Source organism: Corvus cornix, chromosome 6 (assembly GCF_000738735.6).
Source record: "Corvus cornix cornix isolate S_Up_H32 chromosome 6, ASM73873v5, whole genome shotgun sequence".
NCBI lineage: Eukaryota > Metazoa > Chordata > Aves > Passeriformes > Corvidae > Corvus > Corvus cornix.
Window position 1 is genome coordinate 25,581,844 of NC_046336.1, and position 23,356 is coordinate 25,605,199.

General features: G+C 38.9%; 1 protein-coding gene and 1 long non-coding RNA gene across 2 annotated transcripts in view; one reads left to right on the plus strand and one right to left on the minus strand.

Annotated features, from left to right (window-relative positions):
- SH2D4B (SH2 domain containing 4B) overlaps positions 1-17,497 on the plus strand; it is a 69,594-nt gene extending 52,097 nt beyond the window's left edge. The window contains exons 7-8 of the mRNA XM_019286512.3: positions 7,687-7,907; positions 11,192-17,497. Of these exons, the coding sequence (XP_019142057.1) occupies positions 7,687-7,907; positions 11,192-11,284 (314 nt within the window). The 3' untranslated portion in view covers positions 11,285-17,497. The remainder of the gene's footprint in view (positions 1-7,686; positions 7,908-11,191) is intronic.
- LOC109144751 overlaps positions 16,457-23,356 on the minus strand; it is a 35,268-nt gene continuing 28,368 nt past the window's right edge. The window contains exon 3 of the long non-coding RNA XR_002045686.1: positions 16,457-16,538. This is a non-coding gene — a long non-coding RNA (uncharacterized LOC109144751). The remainder of the gene's footprint in view (positions 16,539-23,356) is intronic.

The following is a 23,356-nucleotide window of genomic DNA, read 5'->3' on the forward strand; positions in this document are numbered from 1 at the left end:
TATTAACAGGAAAATTTACAGCTCTATTATACAGTGGTATATTCAGACAAGTAATGCCAACACCTATCTTTCCTGTGCTGCACTGCTTGCTAGTGAATAAGGTGTAAATGTTTTGACAGTGGGCATAAAGGGTTTTTACGGTATTTTATAGTTGGATGTAGAATGAACTCTGAAGGAGACAATTAAGAGGTATATTTTCATGAAGTGCATAGGGAATTAACTATGAGCCACCCTGGCAACAAGGAATGTAACACACCTGATTTTCTGCAAACCTGAAGAAAAATACCCATTATTACTGTGTTATTCATTTAGATGGGATTTTTTAAGATTCCCAGGGGAGTAAGGCACCCATTTCTTTCAGAATTTCCGTAGGTTTTTAATTGCTTTAGAAAATCTTATTCTTAGGGAATTACGAAATCTCCTGAGGACTTAGTTTGCTTTATTCTAAGAACTGTTGTACCCTGACAAAACAGAGAGCTGAATCCACATTAGAAAAAATAAAACCCAAACCAACCAGGTAAAAAGACCCCACCCAAACAAAATGAGGCCTATGTATTTTTACCTGTGATATTTTTCCTTGAATTTCTCCTGTGTATAGAGACTCAAGACAATCCTATGCACCAAGTAATTCTTCAAGGAGAGCTCGTTTAGGGTGTGATGGATTATCAGTGTGCCTCATCTTTGCCTAAAGGGATCTCTTGCCATCAGAAATACATTATTCCTCTGGGCCTTGGTTTCCTATACATGCCTGTGCATAGCCCAGGGCACGCTTCCTATACTGAGCCAGGCACACTGGGGAGATGGCTGAGTCTCACTGATGTGTTGCTTCCCAATCCTGCCTATGCCTTAACTGTGCCAGGATGGTTACAAAGGAAAAGAGTGGTGAGGAATGGCTAATGGGCTTCTGCTCACCTTTCCCCAGCACAGATTCATCTCCATCTGAGGTATGGTACTGCATGCTCAACTCCTGAAATTGTGCAGAAGAGGTGGTGAATGTGGAGCAAAGAAAATTTGCTCCAGAGTTTCACTAAGCAGCCTTGCTTAGCTTTGCTTCTGTAGCTCAGAGGAAGCTGGCCCCATGCTGGCCCCTGAGCACTGACATAACTCGTACGTGAGTATATTTCAAAAGTGCATTTTACCTGTTGATTTCTAGATACATCCCAGCTTTGTCTCTCAGTGCAGTTCTATGGAGGCAGGAAGGTTTTATGTACACATATTTTAGGTTTTGCTTTTTGTGATCCATTGCACGTATTTTCTCTATTATCAGTGTCTTTAAATATTGCTGGTTACTAGGACTTAGACTGCCAACCTGCAGCACAGCATGAAATATCTACATTCTTACTAGCTGTAAATAGGAATTCAGCACCCCTTGGCTCTTGGGCTCTTGCCACCACACTTCTGGCCAGATTTTGGAAAACAACCAAAAAAAACCCCAAAACAGCAAAAAAACCACAATTCCCCCTTAATCGCAGCAAACGTACCTGTCATTGTGCTGGGTTTTTGTTTGAGTTTTTATTGAATTTTTGTTGTTTTGTTGTTTGTTTTGTTTTTTCTAAACCTGGCCATTTATTTCAATGTCTAAATGGGAACAGAACCCTTTTGAAGATCTAGTCCCATGTGAGTTTGTTCTGCCTTAACAGCAGATGGTGAATAGCTTCAACAGCTTTGTTTCCATTACCAGATGTCTTTGATTTACTCCCTTGCTTTGCTTTTTAGCCTTTATTGCTTCTATTCTGAAATAGCAGAGGCAGAGCTATTGTTATGTCTCAGCTATAGCTTTTCTCACACAATACTATTGATCTCTTCTTTCACTATTTGTTTTGTGGCATTATTCAAAAAAGTACTGTGACTAAAAGGAAGGAGGGTGAAACCTCTTTAATAGTAGCGCACTGTAAGATCTTATTGCTGCAAATATTTGTGCACTTATTTAATTGTGCATGCTACTCCTGCTGGAAGCACCAGAGAAGTGACGATGTATGACTTAACTATGTTTGTTATTTTTTGACTATTTCAGTCGCAGTGCAGTCCAGAAACCACCATTCTGATAAGAGCGTGCTTTAAATTCTGTGTGACATTGGCAGTCTCAAGGATGACATAAAGTATTCAGTCTAGACATCACCCTGCTGTAGATTAATTGTGTCCTTCCCAATGAACAACCAGAACTGTGGTCACTCAGTTTGAGTCCACATATAGACTTGCACGTGTGGGAGAGAACTGGAAAAGTCAACCTGAGGAAACTTGCTTTGAGTGATGCTTTTCCTGGAGAGTATAAACCATAGCCGCTCTAGTTCTTGCACTGCAGGGAAGCCATTACATCATCTTCCCTGCTTTTATGCTTTTGATCTTTCTGAGTGGTTGAAGGAGCTGGGTTTTTCACCTTCTCCCAGACCAGAGAGGGTTGCTGGTGCCATACATTCGAGTGCTTGTTTTAAGCCTTTACTATCCCAGCTTATTATGGGATCTCAAAAAGGTCAGGTCTATTTTAAACTTTAGTTCCCCAGCTTCAGTTTTCATCTTACACATGAGGAGCCTACACAAGCTATCTTCATCTTCTGTGAGCTATGGAAGCTCTGCCCCCCTCCACGAGGTTCATAGAGTGTTCTCAGAAGCTGCTCCTGCTCCTCCTGGCAGTGGCTTATGTTAGTGCTGCTGTGTGACACAGCCTCTCAGCTCCTCCAAAACCAGACTGGCTGCACTTGGATCAATCCCTTCTGAACTTCTGATTACTTTTCTGATTATTTATTTCAAAACTGATTGCCTTTGTTCAGATTTTGGCCCCAAGTAGGTTTGATATTTACTTCCAACTGCATGATTTTTTAAATTAAAATGAAGTGGGGAAAAAAACCTATGATGTATTTTCCTCTCATCAAACCAGAACGTTTCTGTTTTGATTCAAAATGACCAAGACCCTAAAATCTGTTTAATAAAAAGTTATTTTCAAGCTTCTATAGTGGTTTTTTTACCTGAAATTTATTTAAGCCTTTTTTTTTTTCTTTTTTTTTTTTTTCTTTTTTTTTTTTTTTTTTTGGTTTGGTTTGTTTCATTGTGAGGTGTAATCCAACTTTTGACTTTCAAATTTAAGTCTTGAAGAGAAAAGTTGATTTGGAAATTTTTGGTAAATTTTCTCTTTTGCCATTGGGGAATTTCTTATTCTAAATGCTATATTTAGAGTAGTATGTCTGCCTAGCTCAGTTTTTCAGTTCAAAAAAATGGGAGGGGTTGGCTGATGCTTAGCAAACTGATCCTTCCCTCTTATGGCCATTTTATCACTATCTTTCCAAGTACTGATTAGATCTGCCTGTATAATTGAACAAATATAGTCCTTTACATTATTCAGGAGTTATCTGCTAATTCCTCATAATTCCTTGTGTTTACTCATTTATTTATTGTTTACACTTGCTCTCGGTGTAATGTGTTTTTATGACCTTTAGCGTGTGAATCATTCGTGTAATGATTGCCAGGCATATTTGTATTCATCTGGGCTTTGATCTAATCCTATTGAAAACAAAGGAGATACTGGTATTGGCTTCTCTCTGTTTTGGATCCTGATTAGTGACCTACATCACCCTGGTGAGATGTCTTAAGTTGTATGAACAGGATGAATCTCTTTCTTCTGCATTGATTATGTGTGAATATTCATAATTGTTCATCAAATCAATTTTGCACGAAATAGAAGGCTTTTCATAATGGTCGTGAAAGCACTTTGGCATGAATGCTTTCATTACATTGTTCTCATTTATTCATGCCAGTGTTTGTAACACTTTTTCTGAGTAAGACCTCATGCACTGGAGTGTTTGAGATCAAGCTAATGGAAAAATATGAAAAGAGAAAGCATTGGCTGAGCAAATAACTTCTGTTGCAGAAGGGTAAATGAAAGCTTCTGGGCTGTGTTTGCACCTGCTGTCCCTCTAATCTTAGCTGGCCTCTTGGCATATACAAATATATTATAATATGAATATATTATAAAATATATATAATATTTGTATTATATATATATTTATAGATTAAAAATATATTTGCCATTAAAGGCTGAATTATCTTTTTATATAGACATGACTATCACATGTGGTACTTCAGACCCTTCCTTTTACGAGCAAGGATATGACGTAACTTTATCTGTATAATAATGAAAAAATAATTCTAGAGTTCTAGTACATAGTGTGCCTTGTTGGCAGAGTCTATCAGCCTTTCTAGTTTGGATTCACGCTTGGTATGGAATTCTTGTAACAAATATACATGTATTTCATCTCCTGAGTTTCATTCAAGGATGTATGTAGGATAATCCTGAGAGCAGAGTGGGAAGCTGAGGGGTCATTGCAGAATATTGCAGAATAGCACTTTCTGCTGTTGAGGCTCTTGTAAACTTGGAAGGCAGCATTAGGATTTCTTAGCTGGGCTCACTAAATTAATAATGAACTCATCACTTCTTGCATGAGCTTAATATACCCTAAATGTTAGGATGTTCTTTTTCCTTTTAGAAAGATCAGTGGCAGTAAAAAAAACATAATTACAAAAAAAATTTAAGACTTGCCTATCATCTACAAATTGTCATTACAGGCCCTGTATTTTAAAAAATGAAGCTGTTAGTTAGGAACATGTCAGTTGATGATGAATATTCTATGATTTGAAATAACTGTCTTTGAAAATGTTATTCTCTTGCTAAGAATCCAAGATGTTAATATCTGTAAGCATTGCAAAACTGGACTCTTTTTTCCCTTTCTTAAATCTTTTTAGGAGATTAGCAAGAGTGAGAGTGAGGGGAAAATTAGTTTTCAAAGCATCAGTGGTTTCTATTCAAGATAATATTTATAATTAATACCCTAACTAGCACAAACAAGAGCGTCTGTGATTCTATACCTCTTACTGGAGCCTTGGGAAACCAAAGTTTCTTGACTTTAGTTAAAACAATTTTAAATGTAGGGGTTTCACAGATGTCTATCTCTCTACAGCCATCTCAGGAGAGAGTAGTGCCACTGTTTTTCCAGTTGTCTTGAGAACATAATGTTTTTAGATAACATTTGTTTTTAAACAAATATTTGTTTAAAATTTATTTTTACAGTAATTTGTATATTATTTTAAAAACATTATTTGGATAATGTTTTTAAAGGGTAGAGGGAGACTTTCATTGCTGTTATAACCACACTCTGAAGAACTGAACCAGAGAAAAATAAAATAACTGGGAGGAAAAGAAAGGGAGGAGCTGGTGGGCAGAGATGGTTTCTTGTGAGCTTTTAACTGAATCAGGAGAGTGAAAGGGAAGAAAATGGCTGGCTGATAATTTATTACACCATCTTTAGCAGAAGAGAGAATTGAAACAAAAAAGGAACTTGGCTGTGAGCGATGTAGCATTTCTCACTTACTCAATGATATGGAGTGCCCAGAACAAAAACAAGGTCTGGCAAAGAAGATGGCATTGTGTGGAAGCTTCCAGTGTTTCAGCTCCACAGAGCAGGGGAAGAGATTGCCATTAAACTAATCAATGCTAAATTAATTTCATGTTATATGCCTGATAGTGATTCAAACCCTAGAAATATCCTAATAGTGTTCACTGTATAATACAACCCCTCTTTTTTTACAACTGTCTCTGTTTTACAAATCCTCTGTCGAGGCTGAATTGTCTAGGCCACCTCATCCCCTGTCAGGGCTGCATAACAGTTCTGGCACTGTAGTGCCAGAAGAGGTTGTGACAGCACCTAGTTCCTATCTCAAAAGTTTTCTGCATGCCTTCAATCTAGAATTACAGTATAAATACTTATCTATTGTAATTAATGTAGCATTTGCTGGTTATGGCACTGTTTATCCTTTCCTGTCATTAAATGCTCTGAGCTTGGTAGTGTGGCTCATCTACATTTATTTCCAGCAGAGATTTGTCAAGGCAGTAGCCATCATAATCACTAATAAAATTTTCATGTATATTTAAATTAGGGCAGCTTGAGAGAAGACTGGTTTAACAGATAATGTGATTTCAGAATCATTTTTTGTGTAATTCTTGGGTACCTGGTATTGGGATGTGCTGGAACAGCTTCCCATAATACACTGTATCATATGGATTCATACTGGTGCTATCTTTTTATCTGAACAGAGTTCAAAAATTTTTAATAATTCATCTTGGAATACCTCCAATAAAACTATTTCTAATTTTGAAAAGTGCACCAATGGACACTATTGCCGAGCAGTTACTTGCTGTTTTTAAACAAATGCTTATGTTTGCATGTTTACTGCCTGTTTTTCATATCTGGTGCAAAGATGATGCAATATCCTTCATAAAAGAGAAATGTATGTCATTCAGCAGACTATATATGTGTGTGTTTCTTCCTAGTACTGAGGGTATTCGCGTAGGGACCTGTGAGCCCCATAGACATTGAGCCCTTCATCACTGTACCAAGTAAAACTGCAAAAGAAATTCATATTCTCAAAGTAGACAAAAAAATGAAGGAAGGATATGCTTTTCTACCTTTCTTAATATCACACAGTGCTTGCTTTTGTACCCAGATCTCCTCAGTCCCTTCCTATGTCTCCCAGAGGCATAATTTTCCTCAAGGACTTAATTAGAGCATTCCAAACTTTCAGGTAAGCCCTTCTTTGTACAAACCGATAATCCCTGAACTACGTTTATTATTACACTAAAACAGTGTGGCTTTTCAGTACTTGGACTCCATGGAACTCTCACTAGGACATGTAGGATTCTACGATGACAAGCAGTTCCATTAAATATTACATGTATTGTTTGGAGAAAGTTATCCCCACAGAGAGTAACTTTGGAACATTCACATACATTATTTACTGATGTATGTGCCGTGTTCACGTTCCGAATGGCCTAATTCAACATCTGTTCCTGATGAAAGTGAGCATCTGGTGTTTCACAGATAATTGAGACATGAGCTGACTGTCCTCTAGGCTGGCCAGACAGACTGGAACCAGGTTCTCTGGGTGGATGGTAAGACCTGGTTCAGTGCCAGGTGCAATTCTGATCACACCTTTCTTGTGGGTTGGGCTCAGAACAGGGTTTGTGCATTTTATAACCTCTATGCAAGCAGAAGCACCAGAAACTTCAGTGTTGTGCCCCAGAATCAGAAAGAAAAAGAGAAATTAAGATTTTTCCAATACAAAATAATAAAATGGGAAAGTTCTTGAAACTCTACTCCTGTTAAACTTTTTCCTCCAGTTTACCTATATGCATCTATGGATATGTATGTGTGTGGCTGTACAAAAGCAGAGAAATACTTTTTCTCCTGGCACTTGCTTTACATTCCTTCTTTAGGACCTATAAAACAATTATAATGCAACAGAGTCTACACAACTGCAATACAATTGCAAATTTCAGCAATGTATTGCAAATTCAAACTGCAATACTAGTCTGCTTAAATGATCACGTGTCCAAAATTCTCTGGTTTGATAGGCCAGTTGCATTTATGCACTTCCTTTGAAAAAGCAGTAAGGATGGGAAAAAGCAGGTCTTAATCATCAAATTAAAAAGATATCCCAGCAGACTCCATCAAAACTCTTACAGCTATTGTTCGGAAGCAAACAGCATAAATATTGTCTCCATTGCTCCAACTCCTCCTAGAAACATTCCAGTCTTCAGCAGCTACACCATTATGATTTCACTTCTGTTCAGTATTTGTGGCATTTGATTGCCTCTGGCAGACCTGTTACCTGCATAACCATGGGGTTTTTCCTTGCCAGGGATTATCAGCCGTCAGGAAGCAGAGGAGTTGTTGATGAATAAATCTGAAGGCGCATTCCTGGTGCGAGTCAGTGAGAAAATCTGGGGCTACGCATTGTCCTACCGCCAGCAAAACGGGTTCAAGCACTTCCTGGTTGATGCTTCGGGGGATTTCTACAGCTTCCTGGGGGTTGATCCAAACCGACACCCAACACTCACAGATCTGATTGATTTTCACAAGGTAACACGTGCTAGGTGGAGATCAATAGCTGAGTGGAATGGATTAATAATTTAATGAGGAGCCATGTAATTTGAAACCACACTGGAAAATAGTAATGACCATAGTGGGGGAAAGAATATTGTACACTAAGCCTAGCTGTAACATTCATACTTCTGTTGCAGTGAATCAGAAGGCTTTTCCCCTTCTTTCAAATGCTCCAGTGTGTACTTGTGTCCCCTTATACACTGTGTGCTCTCCTTGGCTACAAATGGACTAATAAGGGCTGACAGATGTAACGCTTTCTGAGCCTTTTTGCTGTGGAAAATTGGATTGGAAATACCATAGAAAGGTCTTTCAATGAAAGTTCAGCCTTTTTCTACCTTTGATGTGAGGGCTGTAATGTGCAAAAGCAAGAGAGCGTGACCCTGTAGTAAAGAAGGGAACATAGAGGGGTTCTCTTTTAGGGGTGTGTTAAAGGTCGCTCCTTATTACCCAAAACAATCTTACAAGAGTCATTTACTATTCGCCTTTAGATGGGTTTGAATTACTTTAATTCTGTTTCTTGTTGCCAGACTGTAGCTAAACAGTAGCACTGTTTCTGAAAGCATAGGTTGTTTTCATCATCTGGCATCTCTCCCTATCTTCATCAGTTTTAATTCTGCTTTTTGATTAGCCACCCTTGTAATTCTTCTTTGTCCTCTCTTTCCTAGTTCCCCTTCCTATTTTATCCTTTTCTTACTCTTCTCTCAGAGTAACTGTATAAATTTTTTGCTCCTCCTTTTCTTCACAGATCTTCATATTTTAAGTATTCAGTCTCAGCTTATTTTTCTTCTGAATTGTCTCTCTTTTAAATCTTGCTTTTATTTCACCTGTTTCACAACATCTTTTCGGTGTTGCCTTAGTGTCCCCTCGGAGATGACTATGACATTAAACATGCACAAATTGTATTTCCACATGGGGGGATGGGAGGTATCACATTTGACTAAAATATATGTCCTCCCTTAATTTAATGAAATTAAATTAAATTTGGGCCGCCTTGGAAGCCCAAATCCCTGACACCCTTCTTGTACAGAATATCCTCTTGGCCAGTTTGGATTAAACAACTGGGCTGTGTCCCCTCCTAGTTCTCCCTTATTCCCAGCCTACTCTGCCAGCAGGGCCTGAGTGGGAAAAAAAAGCTTTCGTGCTGTGCAAGCACTGATCAGGAGCAGCCAAAGCTGTAGTGTGTTATTAACACTGTTTCAGCCAAAACACAAGGTCACAATGGAGCACAGGCAGCTGTGAAGAAAGTTAGCTCCATCCCAGCCAGCCCCAGTGCACCTGGAGAGACTCTAACCAGGGTCTTGTCAGGGAAAAAAAGCAGACATGCAACCCCTCAAATGCAGATTATCAGGTGTTGGATGTAGGATGTACCTCTGGCTAATGTAGTATCCCCTCTGCTCCTGGTGATAGTGACAACCAATTCCAGCCCTCTCTGTTCCACCTTTGTTCCCATATTTTCATCACAGCTCATGGTTAGGCAATCACTGTATTAGGAACACATCTGTTCACAGTCAGCAGTAGAGCGCTTGTCAGAAGCAGAATGGCTTTTAGTTCCTGCCATTTTAAAAAAGAAAAAAGCTTGCTTAGGCATCCCATGATAAGAGTTAATAGCTGCCCCTGTAGTAAGCCTATCAGGGAAACGGGTCCACATTTTAATGCCAACACACAGTTCTCTTTTCCCTGTCTAGCTAATACCTGTATTCAAACTGGTCTCTTTGGCAATCACTTCAGGAGGCATTTATCCTGTCACGTGGTTTTCTTAGAGGCTTTTCTGCCTGCCTTCTCTGGTGAAGTACATTGTCAAGTGTCCCCAGGCCTCCTGGTAGCCCCAAGCAGTCTGTATGTGACTGGCTGGGCTGTGGGCACACTTTCCCTTGCAGATATTGCTATATTTTTTGGATAAGGTGCTGCTTTCCTCAGGACTATTTTTGGCAAGAGGGTACTTCCCCACCCCGAAGGTTGCATGGATTTTTCTTTGAGTGCCTTTTCACTTTCAATCAAAATTAGCAGGGCTGGCATAACTAATTTTTTACTTGCTTATACCTATTGTCTTCATTTTGTTTCATTTTGATTAAAAAAACCTAAGAGGCCACTCAAACAACTGAGCTGACAGACACGAGGGGGTGGTAACTGTTAGCTGGAAGAATAAGGCTTACAGAATATGGTGTGAATGGGCATCTTCTTTTTTCATTATTTGCATTTAAATACGGTGTGGAAAGTGGATGATTGCTAAATATTTGTATTTACTTCCTCGCAACCTTCTTGTCTAGTTGGCATGGTGGTGACTGACCAAAGGTTGAACTCAATGATCTTAGAGGTCTCTTCCAACCTAAATGATTCTGCAATTCTTTGATTCTGAAAATAATTTAATTTGTGTAGGAACTTTCTGAACTGATTCTCAGTCTTATGTAGTGATTGGGAGGGAACAACAGCTGGGAGCCTGCATGTGTTCTGAGGAAATCAAGCACCAAATTTGCATTGAATTTCAATAGAAACTAGATAGGTTTTGAAAATGTTGGGTCCATATATATAGATCCATAACTTGGATCTAAACTTTCAGATGAAGGATTGCTATTTTAGTCAATGTAATTCTGGATTCCAGCTCATTTTGTTGCATCTATCAATCTTAAACTTCTGCAAAAACAAAAATGAACTATCACTACTGTAGGAATAAATGCAAAGACCAAGTTCTCCACTTTTCCAGTAAGTGCCTTGGTAATCAGTCACTGGAATGATGCACTTGGCATACGAATATTTAATTAATGAGAGTAAGAGCTATGAGTACAGACTGCCTTTACCCTAGCAAGGGTAATGTCTTTCACCTTGCTGTCATGAGTCAGAAAGCTGTTACTGTTCTGTGTGAGCACTCAACATTGAGCTCTTGCTCAGTCTGCCTGGGGAGGTAGTGTGGTAAGACTGGCATCTGTCTGTTAAATCAACCCATGAGAACACCCTTTATAGGCACCTGTAGCTGGTTTCCTAAGTAGTGCAGCAACTTACAAGTAGTACAAATCAGAGCCTCTTGTGTGCACTGACTTCACTGTTTGATAGTAGCACAAGCTACTACCAGCATAAGTACGAGATAAACAAAGCATGAAGAAAATGATTAATCGATGAGATCCTTTTGCTGGTCTGTAATTATTTTATCAAATGTTTATTCATAATTCCTTATCACTTACTGTGGAGTGATGGCCTTCATTGCTATTCTTAGAAGATAGGTGTGGCTTAGATCTTTGATATCTTAATTGGTTTTATCTTTCCAGGAAGAAATCATCACATCCTCAGGTGGGGAGCTACTCCTGGAGCCATGTGGACAGCAGAAAAATCCACCAGACTACAGCCCTTTATTTGAATAACTGATCCAGGACTAACAGGAATGCATTCTGGATAGCTGTAGTAATAGATAGCTACAAAAGTAAACAATGAAAGTAGTTAACCAACTTTCAAAGCCACTGGTCTTGTGGCCAAAAAGTATCCTCATTAGGAGGCCTAAAATATTTCTGGTTTGCATCTGAATTATCATCATTATTCATATTGCTAGCACTTGAAAGGTGAGAAATTACCAGCAAATTGCAAAAGAGGACTACTTCCAAAAAATTTTCAAGGGGTTGTGGCCAATTGCACTGAATGTTAAGTTCCTGTCTTAATTTTCTCATGTTTTATACAGCAAGAAGCATGGGCAGGAACTATTCATAGAGTACTGTATGAAGTATCAGTGTTGGTGAACAGATTCTGTGTTCCAAAGCAAGGTCTGACAGTTTCTGTTGACAATTTCTTTACTCAGTGGTGCACTTTTAACAAGAGAAGCAGTCTTAAAACATCCCTGTGAAGTTTCTGATTGCTTACTTAATTAGGTGTAGCTTGAAATTTGCCATTATGCTTTTGAATTCAGGCCTACAAAGTTCCCCACAGCAGAAACAGAATAAGGTCATACACATATTATTTACATTTTCATGCAGCCCAACAGCCTTGGGAGGAACTTTACTCCCGTACAGTAAGTGGTCAGTTTATTCTAAAGAAAACAGTTTGTTTTGCTGCAATTCTCTCACTGGCCTTGTCATGTTTTCCACTTTTAGATGTGCAAGAGACACAGTGGATATTGTTAGCTTCACTTTGCTGTAGGACTGGGTATTTTCCTTATCTGAGTTATGAGAGAAGGTGGGGCTGGTATATTTATACGTAGAAAAGGTACAACTAATTACATTATCATCATGCTATTTTATGTCTAAAAACAAGATGCTCACAATGTGTTCCTATCTATTTGCTATAAATATTAGCCCCATGAAAGTAGACCAGAAGCCTAGATCTGTGGAGCAGTTGCTTAGTGTTTGGACTAGAAAAATAGTAAAATCTCATCACAGTACACCTAGGAAAGGCACACTGAGCATATTTCTGTAAGCTATTGCTTTGGGCAGTCTCTGAACCCTGTGGGGTTCTCTTCAAAATCCTGTTGTAGACCCCTCCTGAAACCCTGTAAATCCCTTTCTCCTCAATCATTTGACTCTTGATTCACTGTTACCTTCTATACTGTGACTGATCTAGATGGTAAAATCATCCAGGAAAAGAAACTTGTCTTGTCCAAGCCAATAATGCACACTAAACATTTAAGGTGCTACAACAGTAAATACTTGTGGTAGTAATAGCAATATTTGTTTTATAATTAATTCTATGTGTAGCTCATATTAAATTACAGGTTTTTGCACACAAGCTTCATTCTTGGTCAGGAACCTTTTCCTTTGTTAACATTGGGTTTTGTGTGATTTAATCCATCAGTGTTTCATGAAAAGAAAATTCTATTGAACTTCTCACAGAGACAGCCGGGCAGTTTCTGTACTGATCACTTGGCACACTGGCTCTGGAGGTTTTAAATAGTTACTGTTAGCACCTCAGGACAAAGCAAGTCAGGATACTGCAAATAATCAAAGAGCAAGAAAGATCTGCTTTCTCTGAGAAGCCGGCTCTGTACTTGCTCCCTCTGTCAGAAGCACCTCGAGAACCACCTCAGCCTCAAGATATTCACAGCTGCACAGTTTTGTCATGGAACTACTGGACCTCTACTTAAAGGAGAATGGAAAGGGACCTTTAAAATTTTAAAAAAAATGTTAAGTATCCATAGGCTTATCTCTGAGGTCAGAAAGCAGTAGCTAACTGGATAGGATTAGACACCTAGGCATTTGACAGACCAGTCTTTTGTCTTATGCACTGAAAAAAAACCCCAAATAAACCAAGAACAACAAAAAAACCCCATGAAATGCTACCTTTTCTGTGGAAAAGGTGCTAGGCATGCTAGAAGACATGCAATCCAAAGTTTTTGGAAGATTACTCAACTCATGGCACACAATTCTGTGAATGTTAATAGAAAGAATATTGAATAACTTATTCCACATGGAATTCACATTCAGAAGCTGATAATAATACAGCTAGTGACACATTTCCCAGCAACTGCTTCTGTTTTGTTTAGCCATCAAGAAGGCTTGGAAATAATAGCTCTTTAGCTTATGTGGCCTCTTGTGATGTAATTAACATCATTGTCATTTCAGAGCACATTTCCTAATTCTAATTTTCTAAATTTTTTTGTCTGAATTTCATCCATTTCTCACTCTAAGGTTTACCTAGCTTTCAAATAAAGCCCTTGTAAGTTCCCCTGTAAATTGTATTACTTGGAAAACTGCAATTTCTGCTGAGAGTTTTACTATCCTAATAAATGGCAGAATTCTAAAGCAAAGGAATTGCTTTTTTTTTTCCCCCATAGCCCCACAGAAATAATGAAAAATAGCCAGCCAATTCATAGAGTTACAAAGAAAGAAATTCAAACAATATGTAAACCAGAAGCAGCAGCAATGAAATATGGTGCACTTAACTGAAGACAAGTTTTGAGGGAAACAAAAGGAGATCATAGCTAGCAGAAAGTAAGAGGAACAGAAGATGTGCAGCTGTTGCCAATACACTTGAGTGAAGTACAAGCATGGAGATGTCGTCTAAGTGAACAGGCGCTTCTTGTTGCCTAAGGGGACAACAAGACAATAAAGGGACTATGGAAAGGTAGCCCAGTTAGTAGGGAGAATAGAAGGCAAAGCAGTGAAGGAGTAAGTTTGGAAAATTAAGGAAATAAGAAAGGGGAAAATGTGCTTATCCTGTTGTTTTGCAAGCATTTTGGATTTTTGCTGCTCTGGGAGGAAGACTGGGCACTGCTACCTCCTTTTCTCTCTGACAGTCTGCAAGATTTCAGCTTTGAGCTAAATCTACCTTGGAGAGAGATTTGACACTCTTGAATCTCTAAGAGCTGGGCTGGTCTGTGCTACAGCCTTGAATGCTGCATCTGCTTCCCTCTGTCTGCCTCTCCTTTTAGTGCTGGCTGCAGCTGTTCATCACTGAGTGAAAAATGGTCGTGGTGCTGCCATTTCCTTGGCTGCCAGGGGTAGCTTTAGCTCATCCCCCTGGCACCTTCCAGCCTTGCTTCCTAACCTGTATTTCTAATGGTAGGTATTGGTGAGTTGTAAGGGGGGTATGTTATGAAGGTTCCTTGTAAGATTCCCTGTCAGTATTTCTTGTTGATGAGACCACCAGGAATTCACTGAGACACCTACTATGGTAATTGTGTTTCATAAGGAAAAATGCTACAGCAGTTAGGTAAACTTTTAAACTTTAAAATGAATCAAACTTTTCTCCTATTGGTTTCACAGCAATAAAATATGGCACACAAGGTCCCAAGCTTGTTTGCAGGTATCTTTGAAAAAAGCATCTCTTGAGGATTTATTCTTGCTTCTTCCTGGATCCACAGATCCATCTGTTCTTTTGAATTTTGTTTTAATCTGTTATTTTACACAGGCATCTCCGATTTAGTACTGCCCTCTTCTCTTAAAAACCCAAAAACCAAGCCAAGAAATTGACAGCAATCATGGATGAGATTTCCAAGGTACTCAAAGAACGTAGATGCCAGTCTATTAACTCTCATAATTAATGGAATAATGATGTGGTATGAGTATTTGCATATTAGTTTTATAATAGATGTCCTGGATTATTTTTTAAGTACTAAATCCCTATTGTTCTGAATGAATGCTAAGCTAAACACCTGCCTCAAGAAAGAGATACATAAAAATGGTTTTTATAACAGAGATTTATTTTCAGGCTTACTGTGTAGAAACTCTTTCCAAAAACCAGATTCAGAGTGGGAATTTCCACTAGATTTCAGTTACCTTGAATCAAATTAAACAAATCTATTTCTTGGTTAATGCAAGGCAGTACTAATACACTGGCTACAGTAAAAGACTTTAGTTTTGTATGAACTAGGAATCCACTTCTGCTCGGTCTTCCCTCGAGTCACCACAAACCTGAATATAAAGCATTAATGGAGTTCCACCACATTTCACTACAGTCTAAATTCTTCCATTTACATAAAGCCACAACACAGACGTGGTCTTAGGTAGACTCTGGTAGTTCACAGTGGGAGCTCTTTCTATGAATAAATTTGTTTTCATAATTTACAGGTCACAGCTTATTTTTCAATGATTTCCAAGGACTGGCTTTCTTTTCTGTCTTATTATGGCTTTGCTTTAAGATTCCTTTTTCCCTTCCCAAGAGGATGGGGTAAGTGACCTCTGTGAAGTGTGTCCCTGGCCAAGCTATCAGTTGCAGAATGAGGTGTTTGCACTTGACCAGATGCTTGGTTGGTGTTTCCTGAGATGAATCTCCTGGTTACATACTGTCAGATGATAATGATGCATAATTGATTTTTATAGCTAATTTCTTGCCATGCAAGTGCTGTGTGAAAGCTTGTCTTCAAATATTTGTTTACTGCTAGTGATTAATCCTGTAGCTTGTATAGTTACATGATGGCCCATAGCTAATGCAAATTTTCTACCAGGCTGGAGCCTTCAATGGGCTTGGTTTCTTCTCTCTTGGAATTTCTTCCAGTAGTTTTAAATGAAGGTAACATTTTGTGGTATCTTTATTATACATCAATGAGTGACTTTTCTTATGGAAGAGGAATAACTTCGAAAGAGACTGGACACTTAGTTTGGTCCTATTTGTGTCCTCCTGATGTATGTACAAAGAAAACACTTTGCATGTTAATGTCTCCTTTAACGTTTAGCTGCCTTTTCTCCCCTGTTCTCAGGTTTAATGAGAACTGTGGGTGGGAGAAGGTCATAAGCTCTTGAGCCATGGAGAGAAAAGAGAGGAGGCAGAGCTGGTTTATTCCGTATAAATTTCCATATAACATCAGGCAAAGCTTGGATTAAGTACTTCCTGAGATGCACTGGTTTTCCTGCCTAGCATTCAGAGGACGTAGACTGAGACCTGTGGTCACTAATTTTCCCTCACACAAAAGCAACAGGAAGGAATTCCTACTGGGTGAGAAAAAGACCCAAAAGTTTTTCAGTAAGTAACATCACAGCGCCACAGGAATGATACAGAAGTAGTGTGGATCAAGAACACAGTAAAGACCTATTTTTTGTATGGGTGTGTAGACTGGGAGTGATTGCAAATTCTTGTTTGGTGGGAGTTAATTCTTTTAATTGAACAATTGTTGTCATTAATGGTCAATGCATGTGAAGACGTGGCCAATCGTAGTGCACCTTCTATTCCACAAACTGGTAGAGCATAGATGGCCTGAAAGGAAAATCAGACATAGTTGTCTTAGACAAAAGTTACTAAGTATTCTTGTAGGTTATTTGGGGCAGAAAATTTTAAAATGTATAATGCATATCAGGATATGCAAATGTGGAAACTAAGCACTGTATACCACATAAGGCATGATGAATTTGTCGGTGTAATTTTTACAGCACTTAAAAACTCGGTGAAGAATAAAGGTATCCCTGGTTATTCTGCTCTCCTGTAGGAAATGTCAGTATTGTAAACATGAAAATATCTTCTCATCCAGGAATTTAATCTTAGTAATGGACTACAGCAAGTCATTTCTGAGAGCTGTAGAGTGAACAATTAGTAAGATTGCCGGCCTGTTGCACTTACGTCTGTTCTTGATTTTCAAAGTCTTTTTGCTTGTGATAGCCTGATGCTAATGTGAGATATGTTTTTAGGAAGTCATTCAAATCCAATGTAATGAAAAAGTGTTAAGGTATATGTTTTGTTATCATTTTTACTGTTGACATTTTCTCTCAAGGAATCCCAGAAAAAAATAAAATTCTACCAGCAATGTGTAAATTCTGGTCTGACTTCTAGAAGATATTTTGTTACCTATTGTGTGCTGTACTCACAGGATGCTAGTTCATTAATTTTGAATTTCAGTGTTCTATATGCTATATTGGAATCTGTCTCTTTTTTTTTAAATAAGAAAAGAGTAGAGACAGGATGTATGTGAGCAAACTGTTCCATGGGACAAAAATGTTCACTGAACTCCAATGCTGAGCTCCCACAACATTCACTGGAGTTCATGTGACAATCCTTAGCTGATAAATATGAAATTTTTTTATTAGGGCTGCCTGTTAAAATCACTTTTCACTTTCCCCAGAGCTACTCTAAAATCCATTGACACTATTTAATGGAGAAATGTTCTGTTTTCAAAATGCCAAGCTTCATAAAATTGTTTCAGTTCCTTAGAGTAAAAAATAAAAAAGAATAAATGTATCTAAAGGCGTTTTTAATTGCAGAAAATATGAAAGATATGCTCAAATCCAACACAGAAAATTTTATATTTTTATTAATCTCTAAAAGAAAGAGTGCTACATTATGCTCCAAATTCAATGCAGATAGTCCATGTTTTTGACATTTCATTAGGTATCCATTCTCTCCCTTAATGCTAGTTTCCTTTTAGGGGAGAATGAAAATACCCAGGGAACAGTTCTTCAAAATGTCAAGCCCATTAAATATCTGATTTGATGACTGAAATAAATTCGTGAAGGTTTAAATGAGACCCCAGATAATTTTCTCCAGAAAAAAATCAAGCTAGGAAAGTAAGTTCAGAAAAAAAGAATGGATGCCTCTTGTCCACAATTTTGAATGTATTGTGTTACATGCTTGGATCCTTAGAGTATGATTTACATTTATACACTACTAAAAAGTCTGAGCATCAAAAAAAAAAAATTAATTTAAATGGAATAGTAAATAACATAATGGAAATTAGACCTACTATTCCAGTTTCTCTGAAAAAGGCTAATTCTATCAATGGTTATGTAAAAGACCAAACCTATTCATGACCTTTTGTAGAGGAAAAAGAATCTAATTTTCCAAGTTGTCATTGTGATCAATCACAATAGAAATCTCCTCCTGGATGAAGGCTTGTGATTAACAAAGTTCAGACTATGCATGCAAATACCAAATGGAAACATTTGCGATGAACCAGCTCCTTGCAAAGGTGAAACATCCCACAGAGCAGCTGTTGTGGTGTGGCAAAAATGAATAGCTTGGACTCCAGTTGTTCTCCTCAGGCTGGACTAGAAACAGGCACTTCATCCAGCATTCTAGGTCAGTGTTGTAGCAGCTCCTCTGCCAAAGACCACTGATTATTTGAGGAGACAGGATCAGGAGAGAGTGGGAACCTTGAAATATTGCTATGAAAGGAAAAAAAAAAAACACTTCCCCTTCCCCACCCTAGATAAGAATCAGTTTGTAATGGGGGGAAAAGGAGGCATTGTGAAACTGGCAGACATTGTTTTCCTGTTGGTGAGGTGGCATGTACACAATTTGTTGAAGTCAATGAGATGGAAGTGGGGAATAAAGATTTCACAGCCGGGTCATTTTTTATTCATTCTGTTCTACAGCAGTGCACATACAGTCGTGAAGTGCTTGGAGTGCTAACCCATCTGTTCTCCGGAGCAGCTCAGATCCAGTGGGCTAAAAATACTCTGTCTGACAAGGAGACAGTCAAGGTGCTTTGAAAAGGCTGGGATGCTTTTACTTTGGGCCACAGATAAAGGCGATAAATTAAGAGGCATCAGGGCTCTTTTTTTTAATCTCTCTTCCTCCCCCAGACCTATTAATAATGAAGCAAATTCAAAACAATGAAGGAGAAACCTGCCTGTTAGCTATTACTCTGTTTGTAGTCCTGGGTCTGCACCTGCCCATAGTGCTAAAGTTCAATTCAAGTTACACTTCAGTAATTGATGATCACTTGCCATATCCCTTTATAAAGATTTTTCATCAATGTCTTTTGTGGTTCATTTTCTATCAGCAGCAAATCAATGAAAGTTTAATGGAATAGAGAGCCTACTTGAGACTGAATTATGTTTCTTTACCTGCTTCAATATCAAGTGAAGTTCTCAAAGGCTAGACGGATAATAATTTTTCAGATTTTTTTCTTTGATAATTTTGTTTCTGCAGAATGGTGGCATCTTTGTAATCGGCTGTAATAAAGATTGAAGGCATTAATGAACTTGGTTTTTACTGTGCTGTTAGAGACAATGGAAAAACGTGGCGTTTGAAGCTGATAGCTGTATCCTTATAAATGCTGCAGCGGTGTAGCAGGGAATGCATTAACTTCTGGATCTGGGGATTCTGGGAGAATCTGAAATGGCTTAAAAATCTCCAGGGTAATGCAGTAATTAACCAGGCACAGGGAAGTACAAGGTCACGAATGGAGTTCCCTTCTTGAAAACTGCAGTGGGATCTGTAGTTTTGTCAGAATAGTCCCACGCAGCGCTGTAAGGGCGCAGCTGCCCCGGGCCGGGTGTGTGAGCAGTGATGGGCAGCACTGGGGGGCCGGGCAGCAGCGCCTGCCCAGCCCCGCGGCCGCCCCGCGGAGATATTCGAGACAAGTACCAGACAAACAGCACTTCTCGCTTTCACGGGGGTAAAATTCACTTAATTGATTTGAACCCGCCCGGACCGGTCGGGATTCGTTGCCTGGCTTTGCTTTCTGTCGCCTGTTCAGGCGGGCTCCGCCCCTGTCCCCGCTCCTGCCTCTGCCCGGGGCTCTGTGGGCACCCGGGGCGGGGAGCCCTGGCGCGGCTCCGGGCGCCGTGAGAGGCTGCGGGGCCTCCCTCAGCGGAGACATCCCGGAGCCGTCTGGGAGCGCTGCTGTGCCTGCTGGAGCACGGAGGTGGCACCAGGGGACCGTGGTCCCTTCCGACCTGAGCCATCCCATGACCCGTGAGGGCTCGGGCCGGCTTCCTGTGGCTCTGCCGCCGTGGCCGGAGGGCAGGAGAGTCTCAGCTCGCACAGCAGCGCTGCGCAGTGAGGGCTCGGGGCTTGGGGGCCTAATCCCGCAGCTTTGCTCGAGGAAGCTTTCCGAGCAGTTTTCCTCAGCCAAAAGTCTCCTGTTTCCCGATCCCTACCCAAACCAACTCCCGAAATGCAGGCGTGGTACAATCGTACCCCATGGGTTGATTCCCCTCAGGTTGAACAGAGCAGATAATTTACAGATTGAGAGGATGAAACTGGCAGTAGGAAATGCCAAACTGTCCTGGTTTAAGGACTCTTCACCTGCTGAAGAGGACTTACTCTTCAGCTGGCTACTTGTGGCTGGACAACAGAAGTGGGAAGGCTCCAGGGAAGCAAGCTGCTCTGTTGTCCCCAAAGACAAGGGAAGGAGCCCTCTTCTCCGGTAATATTTACATGATGGAGACAGACCCGGACTTAAGATGCGTTTTTTTGTTGTGTTTTGGTTTAGCTTCCCCGAATTGCCAGGGTAACAGTGGTGGAATGCAGGAAAGGTACCAGCTGATTATTGAAACTGGAAAATCATCCACAGTGGTTGCTAAGGAGGTCAGTGTTCAGTGCCCTGATTTGTTAACCAAGTCCAAAGTTTGAGTCTGATTTAGAACAAATCTAAAGGAAAAATTTTCCATGTTTGTATGTCTATGAATCGCTAAACACAAATCATATATTAGTTAAGTATCAAGGATGTTTACAAAAATGTGAATGTTTTCCAATTGTTCCAATGGGTCTTGAGTCAAGCCTTGAAGGCAAAAGAAAGTAAATCTGCCTTCTCACCTTCACAGTCACAGCTGGGGCACACATTGTCAGGGAGTTTGTGTTTCCCTTAATGGAACTGTTTCTATTTGATGAAGTAAAGTGTATCAGTCTCTGAAAGTGTAAATTTAAATATTATCACTACTGCCTTGCTCCGGACAGCACTAAACACAATTTCAGGTACAGGAGAGGGAAAACTGTCTGAAGACTTAGAAATGTCAAAATAAGAAATGTCCAAAATAGGACTGTTGTGCTAGAGAGCAGAGTGGCAAACAGCTATGTTCTGGATGATTTGATATACTTTGATACAGTCTATAAACTTTCAAAGACTGGGACTATTTAACACATACTGAAATAATGCTCAGAAATGTAATGCAATAAAGCTTTTGCATAAAAAGGAGTGTAAATGGCTATCAAGAATGCAGTGTTGCTTGGTTTTCACAATGAAATTATTCTGTTCTGATTTCTTTTTCTAAAGTAATCTCTATGCATCCTTTTATTACAGAGAAAGCTAGAGAACATCTAAACAAAGTTAATGCTTTATCAAGTAGTTCAGCTGAAATGTTTACGCTTATTTAATATTTTGTGGGTATTTTTCATGGTAGTTGAATTTTTAACAAACCAAGGAGTCCAAAAGAGAAAATAAAAATGTAATTGTAGTTGACGAGAAGCAGCAAATAAAAGGTGAAGACTCTCCTGACCTCGTTCTGCACAGCACAAAACTCAGTAAGGAACTGCTTTGTGATATGAAAGAAAGGACTCAGAATGGATGAATTGTAGAATCTTGGAATAATTGGAGGTTGTAATGGTCCTTTGGAAGTCATGTTTTTACTAAAATTTTGAGATGGCATCTACTGGATTTGTTGGGAATTTGCTTAATTTTCTTTAATCTTTCAGCGGCTGGAATTTCATTTTTTTCCTTGTCACTACACCCTCTGGAGGACCATAACTGACTAATTTATTGGTCCACCTAACAGATCTGCCCTTTTATTTTTTATGAGTGTCTTTCAGGCTGTCATTTCTGGAGCTCATTTTTCAGTAGAGCTTTTGCTGTACACTTTTTTTTGTTTTTTAACTTTTAGTTTTACATTGCAGTGGAGATGCTGGACTTTGTTATGTGTGAATATGGGCAAAAGTTCTACTGAAAAGGCTGAAAAATATTTTAAAAATATTTTAAAAATTCTTGGCCAAGCTTTATTTTTGCATTAAAAGTATTAAAGTATTAAAATTAAGTATTAAAATTCTTAAAGTATAGTCATAGAGCAATAGAGGAGTTGTTGGTTTTGTTGTTTTGTTGAGGTTGTTATCATTGGGTTTGGTTTTGTTTTATTTTAAAAAAACACTCTGTGATGGAATACGAGAGGGTTTGTTGAAGGCTTCATGAAGTTTCTTCTTTAAGCTTGTTATTTTACAGTGATTGTTGTTGTTGCATGTCTAATAAAATGCTATTGCTCTGAGTTCTGTAACAGCTACAGATGTGACTGATAAAGTGTCTGAGGTGTTGGGAGGTATAGCAGAAAAAGAAAAAGCGGCCCATTTCTAACCAAAGAATGCAAGGAAACAATTTGTCACTACTGAGAGCAGGAAAATGAATAAATATTGCGATAGATACATGTATAGGCAATGAATTTGTACCAGCATCTGAGTGATGTCCTGTCTCAGGAAGGCTGTCAGACCAGGGTTATTAACTTCCTTCATGGAGAGCTTTCCTTTCAGGCAGGGAATTTTTGGTGTGAATCAACAGCTTGGTTATTGGTTTTCCTGAATTCTTTCTCTTTCTAAAGTAGTGTGCACATTATTACACTATACTACGTTAAACCATCCCAAAACCAAAGGTCTTAATTGCATGTCCAGAGCTAGGCTCCAAGATTCACATTTTGGCACCTCAATAGAAATGGACAAACTGAGAAGTCTCAATTATTCTATGAAACTTTATATGTACAATGTATGTTTAACATATTGGAAAAGTTGTGATTTTATATAGACATAAAAAAAAAATTTTGAACCTATGTTGAGGCACAGAAAGTTCTGGCAGCTCCTGTCAATGTATTTAGACACATATTATGAGAGTTCCTCATCACTAGTGATCTCAAGGCTATAAAAGGAATGGATCATGTTTTCTAGGACAATAAACAGCTAATAATTGTAGCACAACTCAGTCTATGAACTGCTTCACTATTTCTTCATTATTTTTACTTCATTTTTCTTGTTGCTCAGTTTTACAGGTCCAGGACCTTCTGTTATTTTGCTTCTTTCAGAGGCAGACATCTTCCCCTTCTTAATTCCCACCTCTTGCCTTTTCTCTCTTTTTTTTTTTTTTTTTGTGTTACAATCTGATGTTTGCCAGTAAGTGCACCATTAAACTGTGCTTGACACATTCCTTTGGCAAAGGTGCCAGAACAGTTATTGTAGAAAAGTTATTGTAGAAATAGAAGAAAACCTTGGATAAACAACTTAGTTAAAGAAAGCAAAACAATTTCAGACAAATTGAATTCATTCTGGTTTTATAGGTAACCATAACAGAACTCTCTTGAAGTTTAAGAATAGTTCAGTGCCTCCAC